This window comes from Lipotes vexillifer, unplaced genomic scaffold (genome assembly GCF_000442215.2).
Source record: "Lipotes vexillifer unplaced genomic scaffold, Lipotes_vexillifer_v1.1 scaffold1862, whole genome shotgun sequence".
NCBI classification, from domain to species: Eukaryota; Metazoa; Chordata; class Mammalia; order Artiodactyla; family Lipotidae; genus Lipotes; species Lipotes vexillifer.
In genome coordinates, this window is record NW_006771326.1 from 976,391 (window position 1) to 1,002,389 (window position 25,999).

The 25,999-nt window shown below is 40.5% G+C and overlaps 1 protein-coding gene across 4 annotated transcripts in view; it reads right to left on the reverse strand.

Moving 5' to 3' along the window:
* RXFP1 (relaxin family peptide receptor 1) overlaps positions 1–25,210 on the reverse strand; it is a 104,516-nt gene extending 79,306 nt beyond the window's left edge. For all 4 annotated transcript variants that reach the window (XM_007446624.1, XM_007446625.1, XM_007446622.1 and 1 more), the window contains exon 1: positions 24,906–25,210. In XM_007446624.1, coding sequence (XP_007446686.1) covers positions 24,906–24,954 — 49 coding nt within the window. In that variant the 5' untranslated portion in view covers positions 24,955–25,210. The remainder of the gene's footprint in view (positions 1–24,905) is intronic.
* Positions 25,211–25,999: the final 789 nt, after the last annotated feature.

Genomic DNA, 25,999 nt, shown 5'->3' on the forward strand with positions numbered 1-25,999 from the left:
GCAAAGTCAAACAGGCTCATTTAAATCTGAAAGTAGTGTTTTCCTGATTCTGCCTTTTCTTGGAGTTACCACAACTGCAGACCATAGCAGTTCCCAACGCTTGGTGCCTACACCTGCACCCCCATGTCCAGCACAGGCTGAGTGTGCCTGCTGCTGGGCAGGGAGGGTGTCTTGGAAGTTCCCAGTGTACCCTTGTGGACTCTCAGTAGGTCTTGTCACTTCTCAGTTCCCTCTTCCAGAACATGGGGATTAGTAAAACTCCCTCCCAGGGTTTTTGGTGTGATTAGACAAAACTAATGGAGGTGAAAGAGCCCCTTACTGCCTTTCACAGAAGTCATATGTATTAAATATGAATTCCCCTTCATTTTAAGTCCACTTGTCTTTTTAATTTTATATTGGAGTGTAGTTGATTAACAATGTTGTGTTAGTTTCAGGTGTACGGCAAAGTGATGCAGTTACACATATACATGTATCTATTCTTTTCCAGATTCTTTTCCCATTTAGGTTGTTACAGAATATTCACCAGAGTTCCCTGTGCTATACAACAGAAGGTCTCTGTTGGTTATCCATTTATCCACTGGTCTTGATGTCCAGGTAATTTCCATTGTAACTAACAACTGTGTTAAATTATATTTAACAGAATCTATACTGTACAACCCATGAAATTGTAAGCTTGTAAGCAGCATGGGCCAAATATTGGCAGAGATGCTGAGAGTCACATGTGGTCCACTTGAATGCTAACACTCTCTCTGAGATCAAGTAAAGGTTGCTTATGCTTTTCTTTTCTTATAAAAGTCTATCAGGAACTAGTCAATACTCCACTTAATCTTTTGTAGAGCTCTCCCATCCTCAAATCATTCATGATTGAGTTCTAATGAACATAGCCACCTAAGGGTACTTTGTGTTGCCATCTGCCCGACATTTTATTTCTGTTTATGCTGCCATCTGAAATTAAGAGTGAAGCCTGTGGAGGTGGGGTTGGGGGAGGGGGCGTCCCTCGGTGTGGGAGCTCTTCTCACTCTGCCCTGGACTGTGCCCCTGGAGCATCCAGGTCATCCCTCAGGAGGCTGAGGCCAAGCAGTGGCATCATTTCCAGTTTCCAGTGAGCCCCTCAGAACCCAGTGTGGTGCTGTGTGGCTGACAGGGTCTTGGTGCTCCGGCAGGGTGTCAGGCCTGAGACTCTGAGGTGAGAGCCAAGTTCAGGACATTGGTTCACCAGAGACCTCCTGGCACCATGTAATATCAATCAGTGAGAGTTCTCCCAGAGATCTCTCTCAATGCTAAGACCCCGTTCCACTCAACGACCAGCAAGCTCCAGTGCTGGACATCCCATGCCAAACAACTAGCAAGACAGGAACACAACACCATCCATTAGCAGAGAGGCTGCCTAAAATCATAGTAAGTTCACAGACACCTCAAAACACACCACTGGACATGGTCCTGCTGACCAGAAAGATAAGATTCAGCCTCATCCACCAGAAAACAGGCATCAGTCCCCTCCACCAGGAAGCTTACACAAGCCACTGAACCAACCTTACCCACTGGGGGCAGACACCAAAAGCAATGGGAACTACGACCTGCAGCCTGCCAAAAGAAGACCCCAAGCACAGTAAGTTAAGATAAATGAGAAGACAGAGAAATACACAGCAGATGGAGGAGCAATGTAAAGACCCACCAGACCAAACAAATGAAGAGGAAATAGGCAGTCTACCTGAAAAAGAATTCAGACTAACGATAGTAAAGATGATCCAAAATCTTGGAAACAGAATGGAGAAAATACAAGACACATTTAACAAGGATGTAGAGGAACTAAAGAGCAAACAAACAGTGATGAACAGCAAAATAAATGAAATTAAAAATTCTCTAGAAGGAATCAATAGCAGAATAACTGAGGCAGAACAGATAAGTGACATGGAGATAAAATAGTGGAAATAACTACCGCAGAGCAGAATAAAGAAGAAAAGAATGAAGAGAATTGAGAACAGTCTCAGAGACCTCTGGGACAACATTAAACGCACAAACATTCGAATTATAGGGGTCCAAGAAAAAGAAAAAAAGAAAGGGTCTGAGAAAATATTTGATGAAATTATAGTTGAAGACTTCCCTAATATGGGAAAGGAAATAGTTAATCAAGTTCAGGAAGTGCAGAGAGTCCCATACAGCATAAATCCAAGGAGAAACATGCCAAGACACATATTAATCAAACTATGAAAAATTAAATACAAAGAAAAAACATTAAAAGCAGCAAGGGAAAAAAACAAATAACATACAGTGGAATCCCCAAAAGGTTAACAGCTGATCTTTCAGCAGAAACTCTGCAAGCCAGAAGGGAGGGGGAGGACATACTTAAAGTGATAAAAGGGAAAAGCCTACAACCAAGATTACTCTATGCAGCCAGGATCTCATTCAGATTTGATGGAGAAATTAAAACATTTACAGACAAGCAAAAGCTATGAGAATTCAGCTCCACCAAACCAGCTTTACAACAAATACTAAAGGAACTTCTCTAGGCAGGAAACAAAAGGGAAGGAAAAGACTTAAAATAACAAACCCCCAAAATTAAAAAAATGGTAATAGGAACATACATATTGATAATTACCTTAAACGTAAATGGATTAAACGCTCCAACCAAAAGACACAGGCTGGCAAAATGGATACAAACACAAGACCCATATATATACTGTATACAAGAGACCCACTTCAGACCTAGGGACACATAAAGACTGAAAGTGAGGAGATGGAAAAAGATATTCCATGCAAATGGAAATCAAAGCTGGAGTAGCAATTCTCATATCAGACAAATTCGACTTTAAAATAAAGAATGTTGCAAGAGACAAAGAAGGACACTACATAATGATCAAGGGATCAATCCAAGAAGAAGATATAACAATTATAAATATTTAGGCACCCAACATAGGAGCACCTTAGTACATAAGGCAAAGGCTAACAGCCATAAATGGGGAAATCGACAGTAACACAATCATAGTAAGGGACTTTAACACCCCACTTTCACCAATGGACAGATCAACCAAAATGAAAATAAATAAGGAAACACAAGCTTTGAATGATACATTAAACAACCCGGACTTAATTGATGTTTATAGGACATTCCATCCAAAAGCAACAGACTACACTTTCTTCTCAAGTGCTCATGGAACATTCTCCAGGACAGATCATATCTCGGTCACAAAGCAAGCCTTGGTAAATTTAAGCAAATTAAAATCGTGTCAAGTGTCTTTTCCGACTACAACACTATGAGACTAGATATTAATTACAGGAAAAAACCTGTAAAAAATACAAACACATGGGCTTCCCTGGTGGCGCAGTGGTTGAGAGTCTGCCTGCCGATGCAGGGGACACGGGTTCGTGCCCCGGTCCGGGAAGATCCCACGTGCCATGGAGTGGCTGGGCCCGTGAGCCATGGCTGCTGAGTCTGTGCGACCGGAGCCTGTGCTCCACAATGGGAGAGGCCACAACAGTGAGAGGCCCACGTACTGAAAAAAACAAAAAAAAAAACCCCAAAACACAAACAAACACATGGAAGCTAAACAATGCTACTTAATGACCAAGAGATCACTGAAGAAATCCAAGAGGAAATCAAAAAATACCTAGAAATAAATGATGATGAAAACATGATGGCCCAAAACCTATGGATTGCAGCAAAAGCAGTTCTAAGAGGGAAGTTTATAGCAATAAAATCCTATCTCAAGCAACAAGAAACACCTCAAATAGACAACCTAACCTTATAGCTAAAGCAATTAGAAAAAGAAGAACAAAAAACCCCCAAAGTTAGCAGAAGGGAAGAAAGCATAAAGATTAGATCAGAAATGAAAAACAAATGAAGGAAATGATAGCAAAGATCAATAAAACTAAAAGTTGGTTCTTTAAGAAGATAACCAAAAGTGGTAACCAATTAGCCAGACTCATCAAGAAAAAAAGGGAGAAGACTCAGATCAATAGAATTAGAAATGAAAAAGCAGAAGTAGCAACTGACACTGCAGAAATACAAAGGATCATGAGAGATTGCTACAAGCAACTATATGTCAATAAAACAGACAACTTGGAAGAAATGGACAAATTCATAGAAAAGCACAACCTTCCGAGACTGAACCAGGAAGAAATAGAAAATATAAACAGATCTGTCACAAGCACTGAAATTGAAACTGTGATTAAAAATCTTCCAACAAACAAAAGCCCAGGACCAGATGGCTTCACAGGTTAATTCTGTCAAACATTTAGAGAAGAGCTAACACCTATCCTTCTCAAACTCTTCCAAAATATAGCAGAGGGAGGAACACTCCCAAGCTCATTCTATGAGGCCACGATCACCCTGATACTAAAACCAGACAAAGATGTCACAAAAAAGAAAACTACAGGCCAATATCACTGATGAACATAGATGCAAAAATTCTGAACAAAATACTAGCAAACAGAATGCAGCAGCACATTAAAAGGATCATACACCATGATCAAGTGGGGTTTATCCCAGGAATGCAAGGATTCTTCAATATATACAAATAAATCAATATGATACACCATATTAACAAATTGAAGGATAAAAACCATATGATCATCTCAATAGATGCAGAAAAAGCTTTTGACAAAATTCAACACCCATTTATGATAAAAACTCTCTAGACAGTATGCCTAGAAGGAACTTACCTCCACATAACAAAGGCCATATATGAGAAACTCACAGCCAACCTTGTTCTCAATGGTAAAAAACTTAAACCATTTCCACTAAGATCAGGAGCAAGACAAGATTGCCCACTCTCACCACTATTATTCAACATAGTTTTGGAAGTTTTAGCCACAGCAATCAGAGACAAAAGAGAAATAAAAGGAATCCAAATTGGAAAAGAAGTAAAACTGTCACTGTTTGCAGATGACATGATACTATATATAGAGAATCCTTAAGATGTCTCCAGAAACCTACTAGAGCTAATCAATGAAGTTGGAAAAGTAGGAGGATACAAAATTAATGCACATAAATTGCTTGCATTCTTATGCACTAATGATGAAAAATGTGAAAGAGAAATTAAGGAAACACTTCCATTTACTATTGCAACAAAAAGAATAAAATACCTAGGAATAAACCTACCTATGGAGAGAAAAGACCTTTATGCAGAAAACTATAAGACACTGATGAAAGAAATTTAGGATGATACAGATGGAGAGATATACCTTGTTCTTGGATGGGAAGAATCAACATTGTGAAAATGACTATAGTACCCAAGCAATCTACAGATTCAGTGAAATCCCTATCAAACTACAAATGGCATTTTTTCCCAGAACTAGAACAAAAAATTTCATAATTTGTATGGAAACACAAAAGAGCCCAAATAGCGAAAGCAATCTTGAGAAAGAAAAACGGAGCTGGAGGAATCAAGCTCCCTGGCTTCAGACTATACTACAAAGCTACAGTAATCAAGACAGTATGGTACTGGCACAAGAACAGAAATATAGATCAATGGAACAGGATAGAAAACCCAGAGATAAACCCACTCACATATGGTCACCTTATCTTTGATAAAGGAGGCAAGAATAAACAATGGAGAAAAGATAGCCTCTTCAATAAATGGTGCTGGGAAACCTGGACAGCTACATGTAAAAGAATGAAATTAGAACACTCCCTAACACCATACACAAAAATAAACTCAAAATGGATCAAAGACCTAATTGTAAGACCAGACACTATGAAACTCTTAGAGGAAAATATAGGCAGAACACTCTATGACATAAATCACAGCAAGATCCTTTTTTGACCCACCTCCTAGAGAAATGGAAATAAAACCAAAAATAAACAAATGGGACCTAAGGAAACTTAAAAGGTTTTGCACAGCAAAGGAAACCATAAACAAGATGAAAAGACAACCCTCAGAATGGGAGAAAATATTTGCAAATGAAGCAACTGACAAAGGATTAATCTCCAAAATTTACAAGCAGCTCATGAAGCTCAATATCCAAAAAACAAACAATCCAATCCAAAAATGGGCAGAAGACCTAAACAGACATTTCTCTTAAGAAGATATACAGATTTCAAACAAACACATGAAAGGATGCTCAACATCACTAATCATTAGAGAAATGCAAATCAAAACTACAATGAGGTATCCCCTCACACTGCCTAGAATGGCAATCATCAAAAAATCTACAAACAATAAATGCTGGAGAGGGTATGGAGAAAAGGGAACGATCTTGCACTGTTGGTGGGAATGTAAATTGATGCAGCCACTATGGAGGACAGTATGGAGGTTCCTTAAAAAACTAAAAATATAACTACCCTACTACCCAGCAATTCCACTACTGGGCATATACCCTGAGAAAACCATAAATCAAAAAGAGTCATGTACGACAATGTTCATTGCAGCTCTATTTACAATAGCCAGAACACGGAAGCAACCTATGTGTCCATCGACAGATGAATGGATAAAGAAGATGTGGCATATATATACAATGGAATATTACTCAGCCATAAAAAGAAAAACGAGTTATTTGTAGTGATGTGGATTTACGTAGAGTCTGTCATACAGTGTGAAGTAGGTCAGAAAGAGAAAAACAAATAGCATATGTAACATATATATATGGAATATTAAAAAAAATGGTTCTGATGAACCTAGGGGCAGGACAGGAATAAAGACACCGATGTAGAGAAGGGGCTTGAGGACATGGAGAGGGGGAAGGGTAAGTTGGGATGAAGTGAGATAAGTGTCCTGGACATATATACACTGCCAAATGTACAATAGATAGCTAGTGGGAAGCAGCCGCATAGCACAGAGCGATCAGCTCGGTGCTTTGTGACCACCTAGAGGGGTGGGATAGGGAGGGTGGGAGGGAGACACAAGAGGGAGGGGATATGGGGATATATGTATATGTATAGCTGATTCACTTTGTTATAAAGCAGAAACCAACACACCACTGTAAAGCAATTATACTCTAATAAAGGTGTAAAAAAAAAAGGAAATTTTAATTTTAAAAAAAAGTTAAAAAAAAAGAAGTGTGAAGCCTTTGATGGTTAGTGGTTGCTAATTCAGGTTACCAGGTTAAGCAGTGAGAAAAGATTCATTTTCTCTTCTTTCGATTTTCCGCTGCAGTTGCTACTGCCACCTGGGCTGACTCTGAGTGGTTGCCTGCTCACCTGCACCCAGCTCACTAGACCAACAAATGATGGATGCTCACCTGTGGCCTCTAGAATCAAATTATCAAGCAGAGAATCCGTAGATGAAATGAACCTTTTCCTATGTATTCTTCTCTCCTTTGAAAGAAAATTCCTTTAGCTTCTCTCTGATCCTTACAAATCCTTTTGCATTCTTTCATCTTCTAGGGGTAAAGGAGTCTCTCTCTCTTTCTGCTCTCCTTCCACTTGCGATCCTTCAGCATGGGCTGGTGACCTTCTCTGCACAGCTTTACCAAATGTGCCAACTTTTCTCACCTCTGCTTCTTCCCCCACGGGGTCAGCCACTGTCACATATTAGTATCAGTGTCTCCCACTTGAACTTCTTTTTCCATTTTGCCTCTTTTCTACCTGTTCTCCATCCAGCAGTCGAGGAATCTTTCAAAAATAAATTAGATCCACAAAGTGTCCTTTCTCGAATCCTCTACAGTCACCTCTTTATTCTCAGAATATACAATTCAAACTGTTTACCCTCACCTGTGGACCTCCCACAGATGAACAGCTCCTAGTCACTGACTTGGTTTCTTTTCGCCCTTCCTGCCTCACTTAATTTGACTACAGTTGTTGTCCTCTGGATAGGCTAAGTGTGGTCTTATTTTGGATAAGCTGCTACCCCTACCTAGATGCCTGGATTGTTCTTCCCTGGGATCATGGCTGTTTATTCCTCACTGTTCAGGCCTCAGTATAAATATCCTTCCCTTTAGACTTAGGATGACTCCACTTAAAGGTCCTTCATACTCAGCTTCTAGCTAGTTACTATCCTATTATACTCCCCTTTTTTCATTCTTCTTCACAATGCTTATTACTATCTGAGACATTTTATTAATTAGTTTACTTCTTGGAATTAAAGGTTGCCACCAGCATGTAAATTTCCTTAGGTGAGGGCTCTCTCTTGTTCTGTCCACCATTGATTTCCAATGTCTATATTGGTGCTGGGAATACTGTAGGAACTCAAAAAAATGTGAGTTTAAAGAAAAGGAGAATGAATAACTGTCCATGTATTTGAAACTGTTAGAATAGTATTTTTAAATGCAGGTGCTGTGAAGATGTCTTTAATGGCTGTGGCATGTGGCCCCTCTCTCCAGACTCTGGCTTCAGCTAGTTAGGATTCAGGTTCTATAAATATCTCCCACACCACAGAAATACAAAAGTAACATAAGAGGTTATTATGAACAATTATATACCAATAAATTGGACAGGCTAGAAGAAAAGAAGAAATTTCTAAAAATGTACAACCTTCCAAGACTGAGGCAGGAAGAAATAGAAAATATGAACAGACCAGTTACCAGTAATGAAATTGAATCAGTAATGAAAAAATTCCCAACAAATAAAAGTCCAGGATCAGATGACTTTGCAGGTGAATTCTACCAAACATTTAGAGAAGAGTTAACACCTATCTTTCTCAAACTATTCCAAAAAAATGTAGAGGAAGGAACACTTCCAAGCTCATTCTATGAGGTCAGCATCACCCTGATATCAATACCAGACAAAGCTATTACAAAAAAAGAAAGTTACAGGCTTGCCAATGCAGGGGACATGGGTTCGAGCCCTGGTCTGGGAAGATCCCACATGCTGTGGAGCAACTAAGCCCATGTGCCACAACTACTGAGCTTGCTCTCTAGAGCCCACGAACCACAACTACTGAGCCCACATGCCACAACTAGTGAAGCCCGCACACCTAGAGCCTGTGCTCCGGAACAAGAGAAGCTACCTTAATGAGAGGCCTGTCCACTGCAATGAAGAGTAGCCCCCGCTCGCTGCAAATAAAAAGAAAGCCCGCATGCAGTGACGAAGACCCAACACAGACAAAAATAAGTAGTAAATAAATAAATTTATTTAAAAAAAATTAAATAGATTTCCAAATTTAGCTGTGAATTTATAGACATTTTATTTGTGCATTTGGTAATGTAACCAAAATTATGTCTAATACATATTGACCTAAAATTTGATTCTCAATATATTAGAAATCATTTCCTATTAGTATGTTTAGAACTATTCTTTTTGTGAGCTGCATATTATTTCTTTTTAATGAATAATTCATTAACCAGTGCTATATTGATGGGCAATAAAATTTTTTTCCCAGTCCTATCCTATCATGACTAGTTTGGAATGAATATCCTTGTATATATTTCATGTTATACCTATGAAAGAATATATAAAACAGTAGAATAAATACCTGTAGCAAAATTACTATGTCAAACTGTGTGTATTTTTTTTTCTTTTTTTTTTTTTTTTGGTACGCGGGCCTCTCACTGTTGTGGCGTCTCCTGTTGCGAAGCACAGGCTCCGGACGCGCAGGCTCCGCGGCCATGGCTCCCAGGCCCAGCCGCTCCACGGCATGTGGGATCTTCCCGGACCGGGGCACGAACCCGTGTCCCCTGCATCGGCAGCCGGACTCTCAACCACTGCGCCACCAGGGAAGCCCCTGTGTGTATTTTTAATTTTGACAGATATTGCTGAATTGTGTTATAAATTTGACAGTCCCATCTGTATCTCTTTGCCCCTGCCAATACTGAGCATTATCAATTTTTTTTACTTTGCCAATCTTATAAATGTTTCATTAATTAGAATGCATATAAAATATTAAAATTAAAAGACATGTAGATTACATAACTAACATCAAAAAGAATAACTTCTGTTGATGCTTAATTTTGACTGTGTGTAATCCTCAATAATTTAAATATACCACCTGCCCAGTATTATTGCATGAATTTGGAGCCATGTTGGTTTATATTGTATAGGTAAATATAATTCTCATGATTCATTCTAAAAACACTTTCAATTTTTAAATGATATGTTTTTTCTGAAGTTTTTAAGTGCTCTTTTTATAATATCAGATTGTTTAACTTATCATTCCTCAAACACTAGACTTTAGGATATATATTTGAGAGATTTGGTACAAAATTTTTGAATACTTTGTTGAAATTTGGTAGGAATGAAAGTTTGGTTCTCATGATTTGTATGTTCATTTGTATTTGTCTATTTGTTGAAAAGCAGTTTTTTTCACTCTGTTACAAATGCAGTTGGAGCGCAGCATGTGTGTGTGTGTGTTACATGTGTGTAGTGAGCACTGTTTGCATTATTATATTCTTGGCTTTTGAAATGAAATAGAGAAGATGTTCATGAATGTCACCTATGTTTTCATGAGAGAGCATTTTAATTTAACAGAGCTATTCTACTAACAGATTGGAGTTGACATTTATGAAATTTATATTTATTTTACATGTGTATGAGGTGAAAGTTTTAAGCAATTATTACTATAGTTCTTTGACCTCGATTATGCTGATGTTCAAACATAGTAGTCTATATAATCAGGATAAGCTCCACAATTGAATCACTCCCCTACTTCATTTTCCTATTTTTCTTGGAGTAGAGAGTTCAAATATTTCTGTGTTTATACTTCTGTTGACAAAAGAAGCTTAATATGAGCACACAGAGGTGGGGATGGCATGTGTGGAAGGGATTGGTGACCCACACAAGCATGAGGTTTGTCTAATTCATTTTATATCTTGCATTATATTCTGTATTACCTCCTGGCTTTAAACGTGTTTCCACTCACATCATTGCATAAAGTTGATATTTCAGTATTATGTGCCACATTTGTTGGGTGGCTTTTCCTGTCCTTGCCACAAATAAGCCCTGTACACAGTTTGAGGACTGTCATGTGTTAAGTGAGTTAAATGGGCAATTCACTGGATAATTTAACTGATTTCATCAAAGTCTTTTGGGTATAGAGATAAAAGTTTTCCTACTAAATAATTAAACACAATTAATTTTATTTAAAAATACAGACTACCTCAAAAAAGCGAATATCACAATAAAGTAAGTTTACACACACACACACACAATGTGATACACCATGTTAACAAATATAAGGGTATAAATCACATGATCATCTCAATAGTTGTAGAAAAAATATTTGACAAAATTCAGTATTGATTTATGATAAAAACTCTCAACAAAGTGGGTATAGATGGAACATACCTCACTCAACACAATAGGTCATATATGACAAACCCATAGCTAACATAGTCAACCGTGAAAAGCTGAAAACATTCCCTCAAGATCAGGAATAAGACAAGGATGTCCATTCTTGCCACTTTTATACAACAGAGTATTGGAGGTCCTAGCCACAGCAATCAGAGAAGAAAGAGAAATAAAAGGAATCCAAATTGGAAAGGAAGAAGTAAAGCTGTCACTGTTTGCAGATGACATGATACTATACATAGAGAATCCTAAAGATGCCACCACAAAACTGCTAGAACGCGTCAATGAATTTGGTAAAGTTGCAGGATACAAAATTAATGCACAGAAATCTTTTGCATTTCTATACACTAACAACAAACTATCAGAAAGAGAAATTAAGGAAACAATCCCATTTACAATCACATCAAAAAGAATAAAATACTTAAGATTAAATCTAACTAAGGAAGTAAAAGACCTGTACTCTGAAAACTATAAGACACTGATAAAAGAAACTGAAGATGACACAAACAGATGGAAAGATACATTATGTTCTTGGATTGGAAGAAGTAATATTGTTAAAATGTCCATACTACCCAAGGCAATCTACAGAAGCAATGTAATCCCTATCAAAATAACCAATAGTATTTTGCACACAACTAGAACAAATAATTCTAAAATTTGTATGGAAATACAAAATACCTCAAAAAGCCAACACAGGGCTTCCCTGGTGGCGCAGTGGTTGTGAGTCCGCCTGCCGATGCAGGGGACACGGGTTCGTGCAAGAGGGAAGAGATATGGGAACATATGTATATGTATAACTGATTCACGTTGTTGTGAAGCAGAAACTAACACACCATTGTAAAGCAATTATACTCCAAAAAAAAAAAAAAAAAAAAAAAAAAAAAAAGAGCAGCAGCCAGCTTGTGTTGGCCGCAGCCGCTTCCTCTTTAGAGATGGAGAGCAACCTCCACGCTCCTTTAGGGCTTGCTTTCAGTTTCTCACATTCTAGACTGTTTTGGGTAAGTTGCCAAAGTTACTTCCTCAAGAAAAAAACTCTATCATTCTGTGCAAAACCTCCCTTCCAACTGCTTATGCACTAAGTCTGAAGTCATTCTTGAGTGTGGCTCACAAAGGCTTCCTGGTTTTTCCAGGGAGCTCCTCCAACTGCACCTCCCAGCCTGTCCTGGGCCCTACTCTTAATGCCTCCACTCAACTTCTAGTTTTCCCAGATCTGGCCCCGCCCACACTCCACCTGTGCCTGCCCTGCCTCCACCTCTTCCCCCGGAAGCAGTAAGTGGTAGATCTGAATTGAGTTCAACTTGCTTGGTCAGTTTGCTCATCTGTCCCGTAAAATGAGAGGTAATATTCATAACTCTGCACCATGATTTTGGTGTTAGTGTGGTGAGTGGAAAGAACTCAGATAAACGTGAATTCACGTCCTTCATTAAGCACTCAGGAGCCTGTGATCTTGGCAAATTCCCAAGTCTCTTTGAGACCGAGTCCCTCCTCTGATGAGGGGAGGAACCATCGCCCTTCACGGTTCATGGGAGGATTTAATTAGACAACACTTTCAAGTGTTATCATTTAATCAGAACGTCAATACGGTAACTGACTCACAACTTTAGCAATAAGATAGCATAAATAATTCATGTTAATCATCAGACTATGGCAGCTTTGGCCTAGCACATTTCTTGTATCTAATCACATTATCAGTCATATTAAAAACTTGCAACCATTTCCCCAGGATGAATTTAAAAGTAGTGTAGCTTGGGGCCTCCCTGGTGGCGCAGTGGTTGAGAGTCCGCCTGCTGATGCAGGGGATACGTGTTCGTGCCCCGGTCCGGGAGGATCCCACATGCCGCGGAGCGGCTGGGCCCGTGAGCCATGGGCGCTGAGCTTGCGCATCCGGCAACGGGAAAGGCCACGACAGTGAGAGGCCCACATATCGCAAAAAAAAAAAAAAAAAAAAAAAAAAAAAAAAGTAGTGTAGCTTCCTGGGAGCTCATTGGAGACGTGTGTTTGTGATGGTGCAGCTTCTAGGTAGGATGGGAGCATCATGACAGACTACTGTTTGTTCCTCTTATTTATCACAAACTCTGTTGTTTAAGACATTCCATCAGAAAGGATTTGTGGAAGAAAGTTAATAAACACAATTTTTCACAATTTGAATGACATTTCTATATATTTGGATGTTTTCGTCTATAGTATTGTAATTAATGTAGGTTGGATCAACAGGAGAAGAAAACACTAGGTAAAATGCAGGGAAAAGAGATTGAAAACAAAAGTCACACAAAAGGCAGGTGTAAGTGAAATAAGAGGAACCAGTCTGGGCAACAGAATGGAAAGTGGGAGGAAATAGCACAGAAGGAGCATAGGATTTTGAGTCAGAATCCGAATAGGGTGGGCACTTTTTTGGGTGATTAAGAAAAACCTACCAAACAAAGATACCCCTCTGATAAGGTGAATAACCATATTTACTACCATTATGAAAGTTTTGCAAATTCTGATTTTTCCTTAGAAATTTCTTAAAAGTGGGACTAAACGTGTTCTTCATTAGTGTCCACGTAACACGGTTGGAAATACAGCTACATATTTCATATTGCATATTTTGTGTATTCTCAAAGAGTTCATATTTTACTAATGTATGTCGTTGTAATTATTATGTCAAACGTCTGTGGCTTTGCGTTTATAATTCCTACTTGTCAGATGCTCCATGCTTTTAGGATGTATCCAAATATACTTGCTTCTTGGTTATTCCTTTATTTTTTTTAACCCCTCCCCACTCATAGGAGGCAGGTGGACTGTACTTGATTGCTCAGGGAGTGTAGAGCTCAGAAGAACCTTTGTAGAAGTCATCTGCCGAAAATAGCCAATGGCACTAGCCAGATGCTTGAGAGAGAGAATAGTTTTGAAACTTGGTATGCTTTTTTGAATTTGAGCATCTTGGCTTGACTATCAACACCAAATACTGAAGGACACAGAGCATTGAGCCTTTCCACAGCCTGTAGGGAAGGTCAAGCTTGCTTCCCTGAACTTGGTGATGGCTGCGTGTGACAACCTCCTGTCCCCTTGGAATTTAGAGATCCTTAGGGGAAGGAAGAGGTGGGGATCGTTAGAGAATGCGGCTGCTGAAGCAGAGGTGGTTAGAATCTTAGATTCTAACGTGCAGCCCAAGGAAAGGGCATGACTCTGGCAGAAGCCACGTGCTCTGCATGGCACCAGGGCCCGGGTGGCTGTGGGTCTGAGTCAGCCCCACGTCTCCCTTGCTTCCCGACACAGGAGGAAGGACCCTGGAGGTTTCCTAGGCTCTCTTGAGAAGGCTGGCTAGGAGCAGACAGTCCGTGTGAAGCGGCCTCTTGCTTGGGTGGGAAACATGGGTTATCTGGCCGGGTAGCCGGAGAAGGTGGAAGTGTTTACATGCTTGGGTAGGTGCCGACGCCCACGCCCAGAGGAACGAGTTACATCTCACGAGAAGCTGGCAAAGTTACGTAGATAATTCATCTCTCTACTTGCCCCCTCACTGGATGTTTCCGAAGCTGCCCTGGAACCTAAAAGCTTTTGGGCAGAATTGGAAAAGGGTGGAGCAGGTAGACAATTCTTAAGTGATTAAGATTGTATTTTTTAAAAAAGTGCCTGATTTTTAAACCAAGCTATTTTGAATTAGCATGTTTATCGTGCTGCTATTTTATGCAGGAGTCATGAGCTGAGTTGAGTCACAGCAACATAAAATTTCATTTTCTGCACATCTGACTGTTGAATTAAGTAAACAAGGAGCCCCTTAAATGGAGGTGGCCCTCAAGCCATGGCAGCAGAGGTAAGCAAACCAAAACCTAAGCCCATAAAGCCCTCAAGGTCATGAAACCAAAGAGCTGGGACAACCGATCAGAAACAGCTGACTAACCTCTAAGCAGTAGCCAAGCAACAATTTCCTCACTTGGCCTCTGCAACTTTCTCTGTATGTCTCCCACTTCCCTTTCCAGTTAGGTGCTGTTCAATTCAAATCCATTTTGCTCACATAAACTATTAAAAATTTTAATTTGCCTCAGTTGATCTCTTAACATGAGATTTGTGGCCTAAAAGTATGGAAATTTGATATTATATACGATATCTGGTTTGGGTATACTTAATACTAATGATGGAACAAAACTGTTGGAGTGTGTGTGTGTGTAATAGTTTATAACACTTCCCACCACCCTCAAACTTCATGACAGAGAATGCTGGCATTGCCTTTTGACCTTCTGTGAACTCCTCCTCTACCAAGGGTGTTCTGAGGGAAAAAAAGGACAAAGAATGTTTTCTCCTGAAAAATGAGTCAGAACAGAAAGGAAACTTTGTGCCCAAGAACAGCAGAGGAGTGTGTAGTGTTGGGAGTGTAGCTGGAGTGGAGGCTGAGTGATGGGGAAATGAGAGGAAGATGGGGGTCCAGGCGGCCTTGGATTGGACGGAAATTGGGATGTAAAGAGGCAGAGGCTCCTGGGCATGGAAGACAGATGGACAAGAAGGGAGACCATGGGATTTGATAAGACTCCTTTTAGGAGATCATGTGTTAGGGGCTTTCTTTAACTCCTTTCAGAGGCGTTAAAGAGCAGTTGTTCTAGATGAGTGCCTTTACCTACGACCCCACTCCAGGCCTGTACCACATATAATGGCTTTAAAGGGTTACACTAACGTCATCACCAACACATATGCCTTGTGTTTTTCCTTCCCCTGTCTACATCACTGCCAGCTGGGTGGTTTCATCTCTGAGGGTTCGCTTTCTGTCTGCAAACACGATTTTTATTCCATACCACGTGGCATCATTCTTTCTTTGCTCTGTAACATGCGCCTTGTTAAATTCCATTCTTGATCAGTCCTACATTCATCCTCCATTTGTCTCTTCAGGCATTCATGATGACTATTCTACAGGCAAACTGTTGAGGGGATACAGTAATAATAACATGCTTGGCCTTGACCTATCTGTTCTCATTTTAATTTAATGATTCTAGCTCGTGTTTATGCATGTCTATTTAGTAAGATATACATTAATCTGTCTTAGATTTTGAACTAAGGAACTTCGGAGATAATGACTGAAATGGATCATGAGATTATATGGAAGCTACATAAACTAGCTTAGAAACTTTGAAAAAAGATGCCTAAGAGCCAGCAGCACTACAAAAAGATTTGTACAGTTTTTTTTTTTTTTTCCCCGATTAAATTGGATTCGGTGAACAAATGAGTTGCCACATTATTTCAGGTCAACACTGGGGATGAATGCTCAGTTGCTGAGAAAAGTTGCTGAACTTCAACAAACAAAAACTATCCCTTTTTCCAGGGAGCACAAATTGTTGTGCTGTGAGCTCAGAAGATCAGGGGTAATGACTGCAACCAGTAGGGCAGAAATAAAAATCTATATTTAATGTAGCCAAACCAGCCACCTCTTCTGATCTTAACACAAAGAGGGGGGTTAAGTGGAGGTCAGGAGAAGCTAACAGACAGCCTGACTGCTGACGTCTTCTCGTCTAAGTTTGAAATGTGTGAGAACGCAGAAACGTTTATAAACCATGAGGCAGTTTTGCAGTTTCCAACAAATCGGCCACAGCTAAGAAAGTCAAAATGGCAAATCTTCTGGACCATTAAAAATGAGTCAAACATTTCCAGCCTGCTCTGGGAAAAACCTATTAAAATATCAAAAGGCTGGGGTGAGCAGCAGAGGATGAGAGAAAAGGTTGAAAAAGAAAGACGAGGATCAGAGGCTTTGTGAGTGAACTCGATGGTGGCGTGATTGGTGTTCTCAGCGCCCGACACACCTCAGAACTTAATCAGTTATTTCACTAATTTATACTTGCAGTATGTGTCCTGTGTGAAGGCTTCCAAAAAAGCCTTTCTCAGCTTCTCTGATTTCTCCCAGTAGATCCAGGTACACACATTTATAAATTTTGTTCAGAATGTGTCAGTTCATGTCCATTTGTGTATCTTGGTCTGTAACATTTTAATCTGAAATCTGTAAAGAAAGATGTATCTGTTGAAATGGCCGCAACTACAGAAATTTGCAGGGTCGTAACTTCCTTAACACTGCAAGGATCAGGTATTGGAACCATCTCACTAAATACTGCAAAATTAGCCAAAAGTGTCCATGAATCCCGGTAACTAACTGCAAAATGCGGTGGGAGGATGGGGTATAATGTGCATATTGTGTGTTTAATAGGCAACTGTCCTCTGTGAAAGTGCGACTTCGTGAGGAGGGCATCTTAGGGAGACGGGGTGGGTAGAAATCAGAATTCTGGTTGCAAAATTTGGAGCCAAGAGATTCTCTCGTGTGGATTTTGTCAGGAGGGGTGGTGAGCCTAAGAAATAGAGAGGACGGTTCAGATAAAAAAGGGGAGAAGGAAGAACTGGTTGATTAGATCTGGGAATCAATATCTGGGCCACTCAGGGGCCAGGAGGGGAGATGCTGCTGGGATTCTACGGGGGAGGGATTTAGAGGAGGAGAAAGTGAGCACAGAGCAGGACCAAAACTTGAAGGAAGTGGGAGAGCGCCCGAGGAGACTTGCTTACCTTCCACTTTATCTCTCCATGCCTGGAGCCAAAGTGCAAAGACAGTCTCACCCCACATGAAAAGTAGGATGTCGGACTGGCCTGGTAGCCAAGAGTTTACTACCAGCGTGGGGTTTACTTGCTACTGAAGAGTGAACTGTGAATACCTTTGGGGAGCATCACGCAGCAGCGAAGATGCCTTGCACGGCTTGTGTCAGCGTCCCTTCAAGCCCCACGATATTGGAAAATGCGTGAGCCTATCTCAGGAAATGTTGTCTGTGCTGCGGTGAGGCAACGGAGGGAAGCCAGTGTAGGGGCCTCTATTCATAGGAGCAGAGTCTCACCTGCACCCCGTGTCTCTGGTACCAGCCTCGGCGTAGACGCAGAGACAGAAGACGCGATGATTTGGGGGGTGGAAGGGAGGAAGGGGTTATGGGAGGGGTTAAGCACATAGGTATTTGGTGCCCAAGCTATGGGAGGGTAAGACAGAGAAAAGAAAGCACCTGTCTTGAAACGAGAAGCAGTGAGATTCTGATCGTCTACCATCTAGTCCCGGGACGTAGACAGTTTTCTCCTGGACCCCTGCATGGCAATCTCAGTCTCATCCCAGCAGCACACGCCCAAGGCCTCTTTCACTTTAGGGGGACACCCCAGGGGCTCCATTCATTCATTGGCATGGCATGTGATGAAAACGCTCTATCTTTAAAGACAAGATAGTTGTCTAGGGAACAGCATGGGAGCGAGGGGTGCAGAGAGTGGAAACATCCATGGGCTCTGAATTTACTCTGACAATTTGAAAAGCCCCTTTCCTTAAACTTGGACCTGAGTGCAAGCATGGACTTGGGAAGGTGTCATCAGGACCCTTCTCTCCAATGCCCAGTCTATCCTTGGTTGAGAAAATGTTTATCTGCCAGACAAGGTGTGTGAAACATGATGACACAAAGTCAGTGTATTGCGAAATCTTAATTTTTGAGGCTAGGATTTTGGTGGATAATAAATGTAATAATCCCGGGTTTAATAACCCCAGTCTAGGTTCTTTCTATTTAAAGGTGATGTTTTACCCTTCTGATTTTTCTTGCCTATCCTGTCCATCCTGTCCTACATATGAAACTGGAGACCCACTTTTAAAAGTGAGTAAAGGATAATAAAGCTGAAAAGAAAAGGGAGCACAGGTATCTGGCCTCAGTTTCTTCCTACATGAAAAGTGAGGATGTTGTACGCTGTGAGCTTTACATTTCCTTTGAACTCAGAAACGTCTAATTTTATAAAACTTAAATTTAAAAAGTACTTGACAGACATAAGAGGAAACTGTTTCATCAAGTTGCGATTCACTGAGGACTCAGACTGCTGGAGACGGAAAAAGAGACTTCATATAATGTTTCTTTAAATGAATTAGTAAGAATCAAGAGAAAAGACTGTTAGGGGAACATAGTGCAGCGAAATAGTTTTTCAGTGGATTCGAGCACGTAGTTGTGTGACCTTCAGGCAGACACTCAACCCTCTACCAAAAAACAAAAAGGATGGTTTAAAATCTCAACTGCCTTCTAAAAGGGGTGAACCTTACTATGAGAGAATGTATCAGATTATCTGCTGTCCCTTTTCGTAGCAAATCATGTGGGCACCGTGACTAAAGGTGGGCCTGGATTTTGGGTTTAGAGACAGGGGCTAAGGAGAGAGGTCTGTGTTGTTCTTCACTATAGAATGAGAATTTGAGCTCCTGGGGCAACGTGGGTAGGGGGCAGGTTGAGAAAGAAGGATGGGGAGGGAGAGGGGGACAGAGGGGCTGGCGGAGTGACCGGAGGTGACCGAGCCCAGGGCTCCGTGTGGCCTGGAACAGCCAGTGAAAAAGCCGAGGGTCCCCCTCCCCCAAAATAATCTTCACATATTTTGGGAGCACTGAATATTTTAAAAAGACATATTCATTATTATAGAAGACGTAAGAAATAAGGTGGCTCTAGTTAATTCAGGTAATATTGAAATAATTATAAAACAAATCTATTTGACAGAAAATCAGATCTCCAAATTATTATATAAACTACAACTATTTTACAGGAAAATGTCAATTCCTAACACAAATAACCAGAGATCCCACTTAATACTGTCCTTTTTCTCTGCTCAACATTTACCTTTGCTGTGATAGAGAATAAAAACTGAATTTGAAATACTCACAACTTGCCCCTGTTTATTTCCAAAGAAGGAAACAGCTTTTGGTTTCAGTGATGGAGGCTAGTTATTCCGACCAGGGTGATGGGTGGGGATGCAGAGCTGAGAAGAGGAGAGAGTGTTGGACCACTGAGCGTGAGACAGGAAATAGGGCTGCTGCGACTGTGGACACAACGAGGGGAGAAAATATCCAGGGGGCGGGAGAAGTGAGCTAAGATGAGAATGAAGTCACTATGTACTGGTACTTCCTGTGGGTAAAGCTCTGTGCCATGGGCTGTAAGCAAAAGTGCTTTCCAAGCAAAATCCTGGAACCAGTACAGGTTGAGTTTAATTTTCTATTCATTCGCATTATTTACACATCTATCCTCATTCATCAATCCCCGGTGCACGATGAGAAGTGTATGTAAAGCAGATGGTACCAGCCCATGGGAGGACATGCATGAATATGGAGCATGGATTTCTCAAACTTCCCTGGGGTGAGGACAGCCTGCTCTAGTGGAAACTTTAAGTTTGGATTTACCAGTTCTGTGACCTTGGGCTCGTCAATATTTCTCTATTGCTTCATCTCCCAAATGGAAAAATATCTAACATGCTTAATTAAAGGCCAGTGGGGCTAGATGAGGGGATCTGTTCAGGTCCGTTTTAATTCTAAGATATTGTAGCTTTAGAAAGCATTAGCACTGAATCATGTTTTACTAGAGTAGGCCATTCAAGGACACAGACTTGGACTGAAAACTCTTTTGCAACACTTACTAAGGGGTGATGCCAGGCTTGTGACTTAATATTTCTCATTTTCTGTTTCCTATTTTGTAAAGTGAGAATATCCCTTAAGGTTGTTACAGGGATAAAATCAGATCACGTTTGTAAAGCATTTAGCACAGTTTGTGGTCCATGGAAAGCTCTCGATAAATGGGAGATATAATGACCACCACATCCATAACCACAGTCCTAGAACTTGACAGTAAAATGGTACAAACGTGTACAGTTTGTTTGTTGGGAGATTTTTTTTTTCTTTTTGGTACGCGGGCCTCCCACCGCCGTGGCCTCTCCTGCCGCGGAGCACAGGCTCCGGACACGCAGGCCCAGCGGCCATGGCTCACGGACCCAGCCGCTCCGCGGCGTGTGGGATCCACCCGGACCGGGGCACGAACCCGCGTCCCCCGCATCGGCAGGCGGACTCCCAACCACTGCGCCACCAGGGAAGCCCTGTTGGAAGATTTTTGATTACTGTTTCAATCCCCTTACTAGTAACTGGTCTGTGCAGATTTTGTTCATTAAAGGATGAATGCATAAAGAAGATGGGGTATACATCCACAATAGGTACTACTCAGCCATAAAAAGAGAATGCAGTCCTGCCATGGATTACATTTACAGCATGGATGGACGTGGAGGGCATCACACTAAGTGAAGTAAGGCAGATGGAGAAAGTCAAATACTGTATGATTTCGTTCATATGTGGAATTGAAAAAAACAAAACAAACAAATGAAGTAAAACAAAAAGAAACTCATAGATACAGAGATTAGATGAATGGTTGCCAGAGGGAAGGGGGTTGGGGGCGGGTGGGTGAAATGGGTGAAGGGCGCCAGCTGTATGGTGATGGATGGTAACTAGATGTGGGGTGGTGACCACTCTGTAGTGTATACAGATGTTGAATTATAATGTTGTACACCTAAAAATTATATAATAAAAAATGCTTATTTTTTCAGACAAAAAATAAGCCTAACTAGAATACCCAACTCCAGGCATTTCAGTTTAATAGGTTTGTCCTAATGCGTGAAATTAAGCTTGCAAAATGACTTAGTTCAAAAATGTAATAATTTGTTTATCTTTATACAGATGATAGTGCTGCATTTGCACAGAATTGTTAATTTTCTGTTTAAAACGTAAAGATGTGATTCCAAATTCATAGTAAGAACAATATTAAACTGTTAGCAACCTTAAAAAATATCAGGTGAACTGTTAGATACTCTGTAGTCTGCATGTTGGAAAGTTTTTTCTTCCATCTTTTGGAGGTGGGTAAATATGCCAGTATTCTCCTGTTTCATGTACTAAAGGTCTGGTTTTTGTGTACTGATGATTAGTTCAGGAAAGGCTCTTCCTGTCTTCTTCCTCGTGGTTAGAGAAGACAGTTGCTATAAGATATGCCAGTACCCAGACCCAAGGCAAAGACCATGTGGTCTTGTAAGTAGCCACTTGGAATCCAAAAGTGAGGACCTTCCCAGATGGGTTGTGCCTTGGCAAAATACTAAAATAGATCAAGTTCATATCTGGGCCCTTCTATGTCCTATTTCCTTACTTATTCCCTGCGTAAACAAAGTGTTAAGTAAAGTGATTCTTTTTTGCTTGATGATACCATTTAAGTAATGAGTAAAGCATGTGCTGATAAGGACTTAGGATACAATTCTTACAGGGGATTGTTCTATAACTTTTAATTTTACATTAGTTTAGACTCACAAGAAGTGGCAGAAATAGTACAAGAGGTCCCATATACCCTTCACCCAGCTTTCCCTAATGGAACCATCTTATCTAACCGGAGTACCTTATCAAAACTCAGAAATTAACATTGGCACAATACAGCTAATTAGACAACAGATGGAGGAATATTTTTTAAGAATAAAAAATTCTCAAGGCTGAAAGGAAGTCTTTTCTGAATCTTAATGTCACCCCTCTCTGTGCACCCCTAGGTTTTTGCCCTTGTCTCACAGTTTGGTGACCCTAGATAACTTTCTCTCTCCTCCACTCTAACCCTTCAGAGCGGGGACCATGCTGTAGACACCCTTTAGTCTTATTGCTTATTAAAGTAACTGGCATTCGATAAATATTTTTGGTTAAAAGGGTGACTGATAATTGCTTAGGTCTATAAAGGGCTTCCCGTTTTCAAAGCCCTGTGGTATACATTATCTCTACTGAGAATGTTCACGGTCTGGGAGAAAGAGCGTAGACTACGAAAGCATTCAAATCGTGGCATTTCTTAGCTTGAGTCTTGTGACAAGGTACTGAATGTCCTTGGTCTTTCCTTCCTCATGTGCATAATTGTATCTACCTAATAGAGTTGTTCTGAAGATCCAAGGAGGTCACTTAATGTAATAAAGAACCGGACACAAGGGCTCTGGGCGGTAGATAGGGTAAAAGACTTTATTGCCATTTTACAAACTAAGGCTCAGAGGGTAAGTCATGTGGAAAAGTATAGAGCTAGTACAGGGCAGTGCTGTCAAGCACCTTAAATCTTCCATGATAGCACACTGTCCTTTCAAGGCAACAGGAGAGTGGGTTAACAAACAAACCACTAACAACAACCATGGGGTTAGTTACTGAGATTTAAGACGTTGTCATTATGTGGTTGACTTCTTCTGCTATATGCCCAGGAAATCCTCTCATTGGTGGGGCTTGATGATGGGATAAACTAACTGGTGAGTCATGGGTGTGGGTTGCTGGGTTGAGGGCCCCTGTCAAATGCCCCTCCAGCCCACCCACCCTGTTGACAGCATGTAGCCAGGAGTCTTGCTTGCCCAATTCTGCTTCTGGAAGGCATGGAGGGAGGAGGTTGACAATGCATTATCAACATTTTTTAAAGGTCCAAAGATAAATTTAAAAAGTTGAAGGGTTTGAACATTATCATCTTCATCACTATTACCTATTTTCTGCTCATGAAGATAATTTTTTATTGACAAAAGAGAACATAGAACTTTTTTACTAAACATAGAACATTTTTACCAAATGACTGGTAACACATTAGCCAAATTGCTTCTCTACCTGCCCTGAATACCTTTTACATTCCCTTGAATCCCTCATCCTAGAATGCCTGTTTGGAAGTATTCCTTTGGCTTATTCAATCTGCTCATTTTATTGAAATGGGAGAGGAGATAGAAAAATATGTTATGGATTTATGAGGGTGTTGGCTGCAAAAGTCAAAACACTTGGATTATATTAGAAACATTCGGTTTTTGGTGATGGTGTGCACTTTGACTTTTCATCCTCTAGTTAAAAAATGGGAATGTCAGCAATAAGATCAGAGATGGAGAAAGCTAGGAACTAGAATGTTTCCAAAGGATTTGGAGTCATTTCCTTGGTTACATGCAACCCCACATCTTCGACTGACAAAGTGAGGTGTACTAAGAGGTCAGGAATACTGGAGATAAAGGAAAAAAATCACTTTGGTGCAGTGCATGCCGTCAGCATTGAGAGAGTTAGGACTGAAATTTACTTTGAGATGTTCTTCAATAGAATGTTTTAATGTAAATAAACTTCTGCAAACTTTTAAGAGACAGAGAAAGGGAAACATGCTTATGAATTCTAAATTTTTTACAGCTTAATAATTCCCAGCATCACAAGGTATGAAAGGGACCCAGAAAGTTTTATTTCTTGATTTGCTTTGACTTTCCTCATCATGTATTACCTAAGAAACATTTTATTTCTATTTACCTAATAAACTTTCAATAAGGTTTAATGAAGAACAGCTCTTTCCTTTGATTAAAAAACAGATTTTCTGAAAATAAAACATGTATACGGAGAGGAAGAAAAAACTGTCATGATAGCCAAAGTAAAATGTCCATTTGGGCTCCTCATGTGTCTGTGGTTTTCACCGCTTTCTGCTTTCCCTGGTTTTTCTTTCAAGGAATAGTGAGAAACCGTGCTAAAAATAAAAAAAGGAGTTTTCTGAATGCAACTTTCCCTAAGGAGGCGTACCTATGATACAAATCACAAAGGGCTAGGATGATGAAGACTTATAAACACACAGGAGCCGGAGCAAATGTACAGACCTCCCCAGGATGTGTCAATGGGCACATTCCTTGAACACAATCTCTTTAAGGACCACTCCTCTTGAAATATACCATGGCTTATAAAACAATTGTAAATATCAAACCAATTGGTTGTTACGAAGCATAGGTTTACATGGCATGTTAGTATTCTAGTTTTTAATATAAATACCAGAAATGTATTCAGAGGAATCATTCTGAAGTGAGATAACAGTTTTATCAGAAAAAGCAGTTGCACCTTTAAAGCATACATGTCAGTCATAAACATTTGTACTTTTGATTATTTCATAAAATCCTAAGGTAGACAAAATTAAATGCTGAGCATACTTACAATATTTTCCAAAAATCAAGATGTAGAGGAAGACAGGACCAGATGTCATTTCCTTCCCTCAGAGAAACTGATTAATGAAAGTGAATACAATTTGGTCCTGCCTTCTGAATCGCATCGGCTCACGGTGGTTGTGTGCTATTTCTGTCTGCAGTCTTAGCAGCTACAAAGCAGCTGCTCCCCCCTCCTCTCCCCTTGACTCTCCCTCTCTCTTTCCATTTCCTCTTTTTTCTTTCTTCCTCTCTCAGAATCTCTCCTCCCCACCCGCCTCCTCCAAAGTCTTAATATCCTTCTTTACACACACACACACGGGCACGCACACACACACACACACGCACGCGCGCACACACACATGCACAGACAAAGCCGAGCAGGGATGAAAAGTTTCAGGCAGAGAACACACAGGCTCTTCTTGTTGACTCTAAACATCATGCTTGCATGCCCTGTGACAGTCTACAAAGGAGGGTGTGTATGAACTCTGACAAATGTCTGAACTGATCAAAGGCATGCAGAGAGACAGAAATCGAGCTTGGAGATACATCAGAAGCCCAAAGTGTTTTTTCCCCTACGACTTGGGACTGGGAAATGAACAGAACTACACAGGGCAAAAATGCCTTTGTGGAATTAGCTATAAGGCAAGAATTAGAGTGTAACTTCCAGAAATCTCTTATGAGCTGTCTGAGTTTAGGCATTTGAAGGATAGGATATTGTTCAAAGAACAATCTAAAGGAATGACAAAAAAAATCTTAAATTTTCTCAAACTTGTGAGTTTTACTACGGTGGAGACCACGCTGGGTCATTGGCTGTGGAGTAAAACCTTCCTGGTTTTGAGTCACAGTCTGCTTCTTGAGAGTTGTGGAGCTGCTAATTCTTGGCCAAGCCTTGCCTCTCGGGAGGAAAACATCTCTCCAGCCAGGTAGCTGTGATGTTAAGCACAGAGCACACTGAATGTCTGGCATGGGTTCTAGAGCATTGTGGGTGGTTACTAAATGGCAGCCGTTCATAGAAGGATGACTTTTCTTATTTTTAGCAGTGGGGGGAAAAGCATGTAAGTGTAAAGAACATTTGCATGGAATGCATTTTCTTTTTTATTTTAA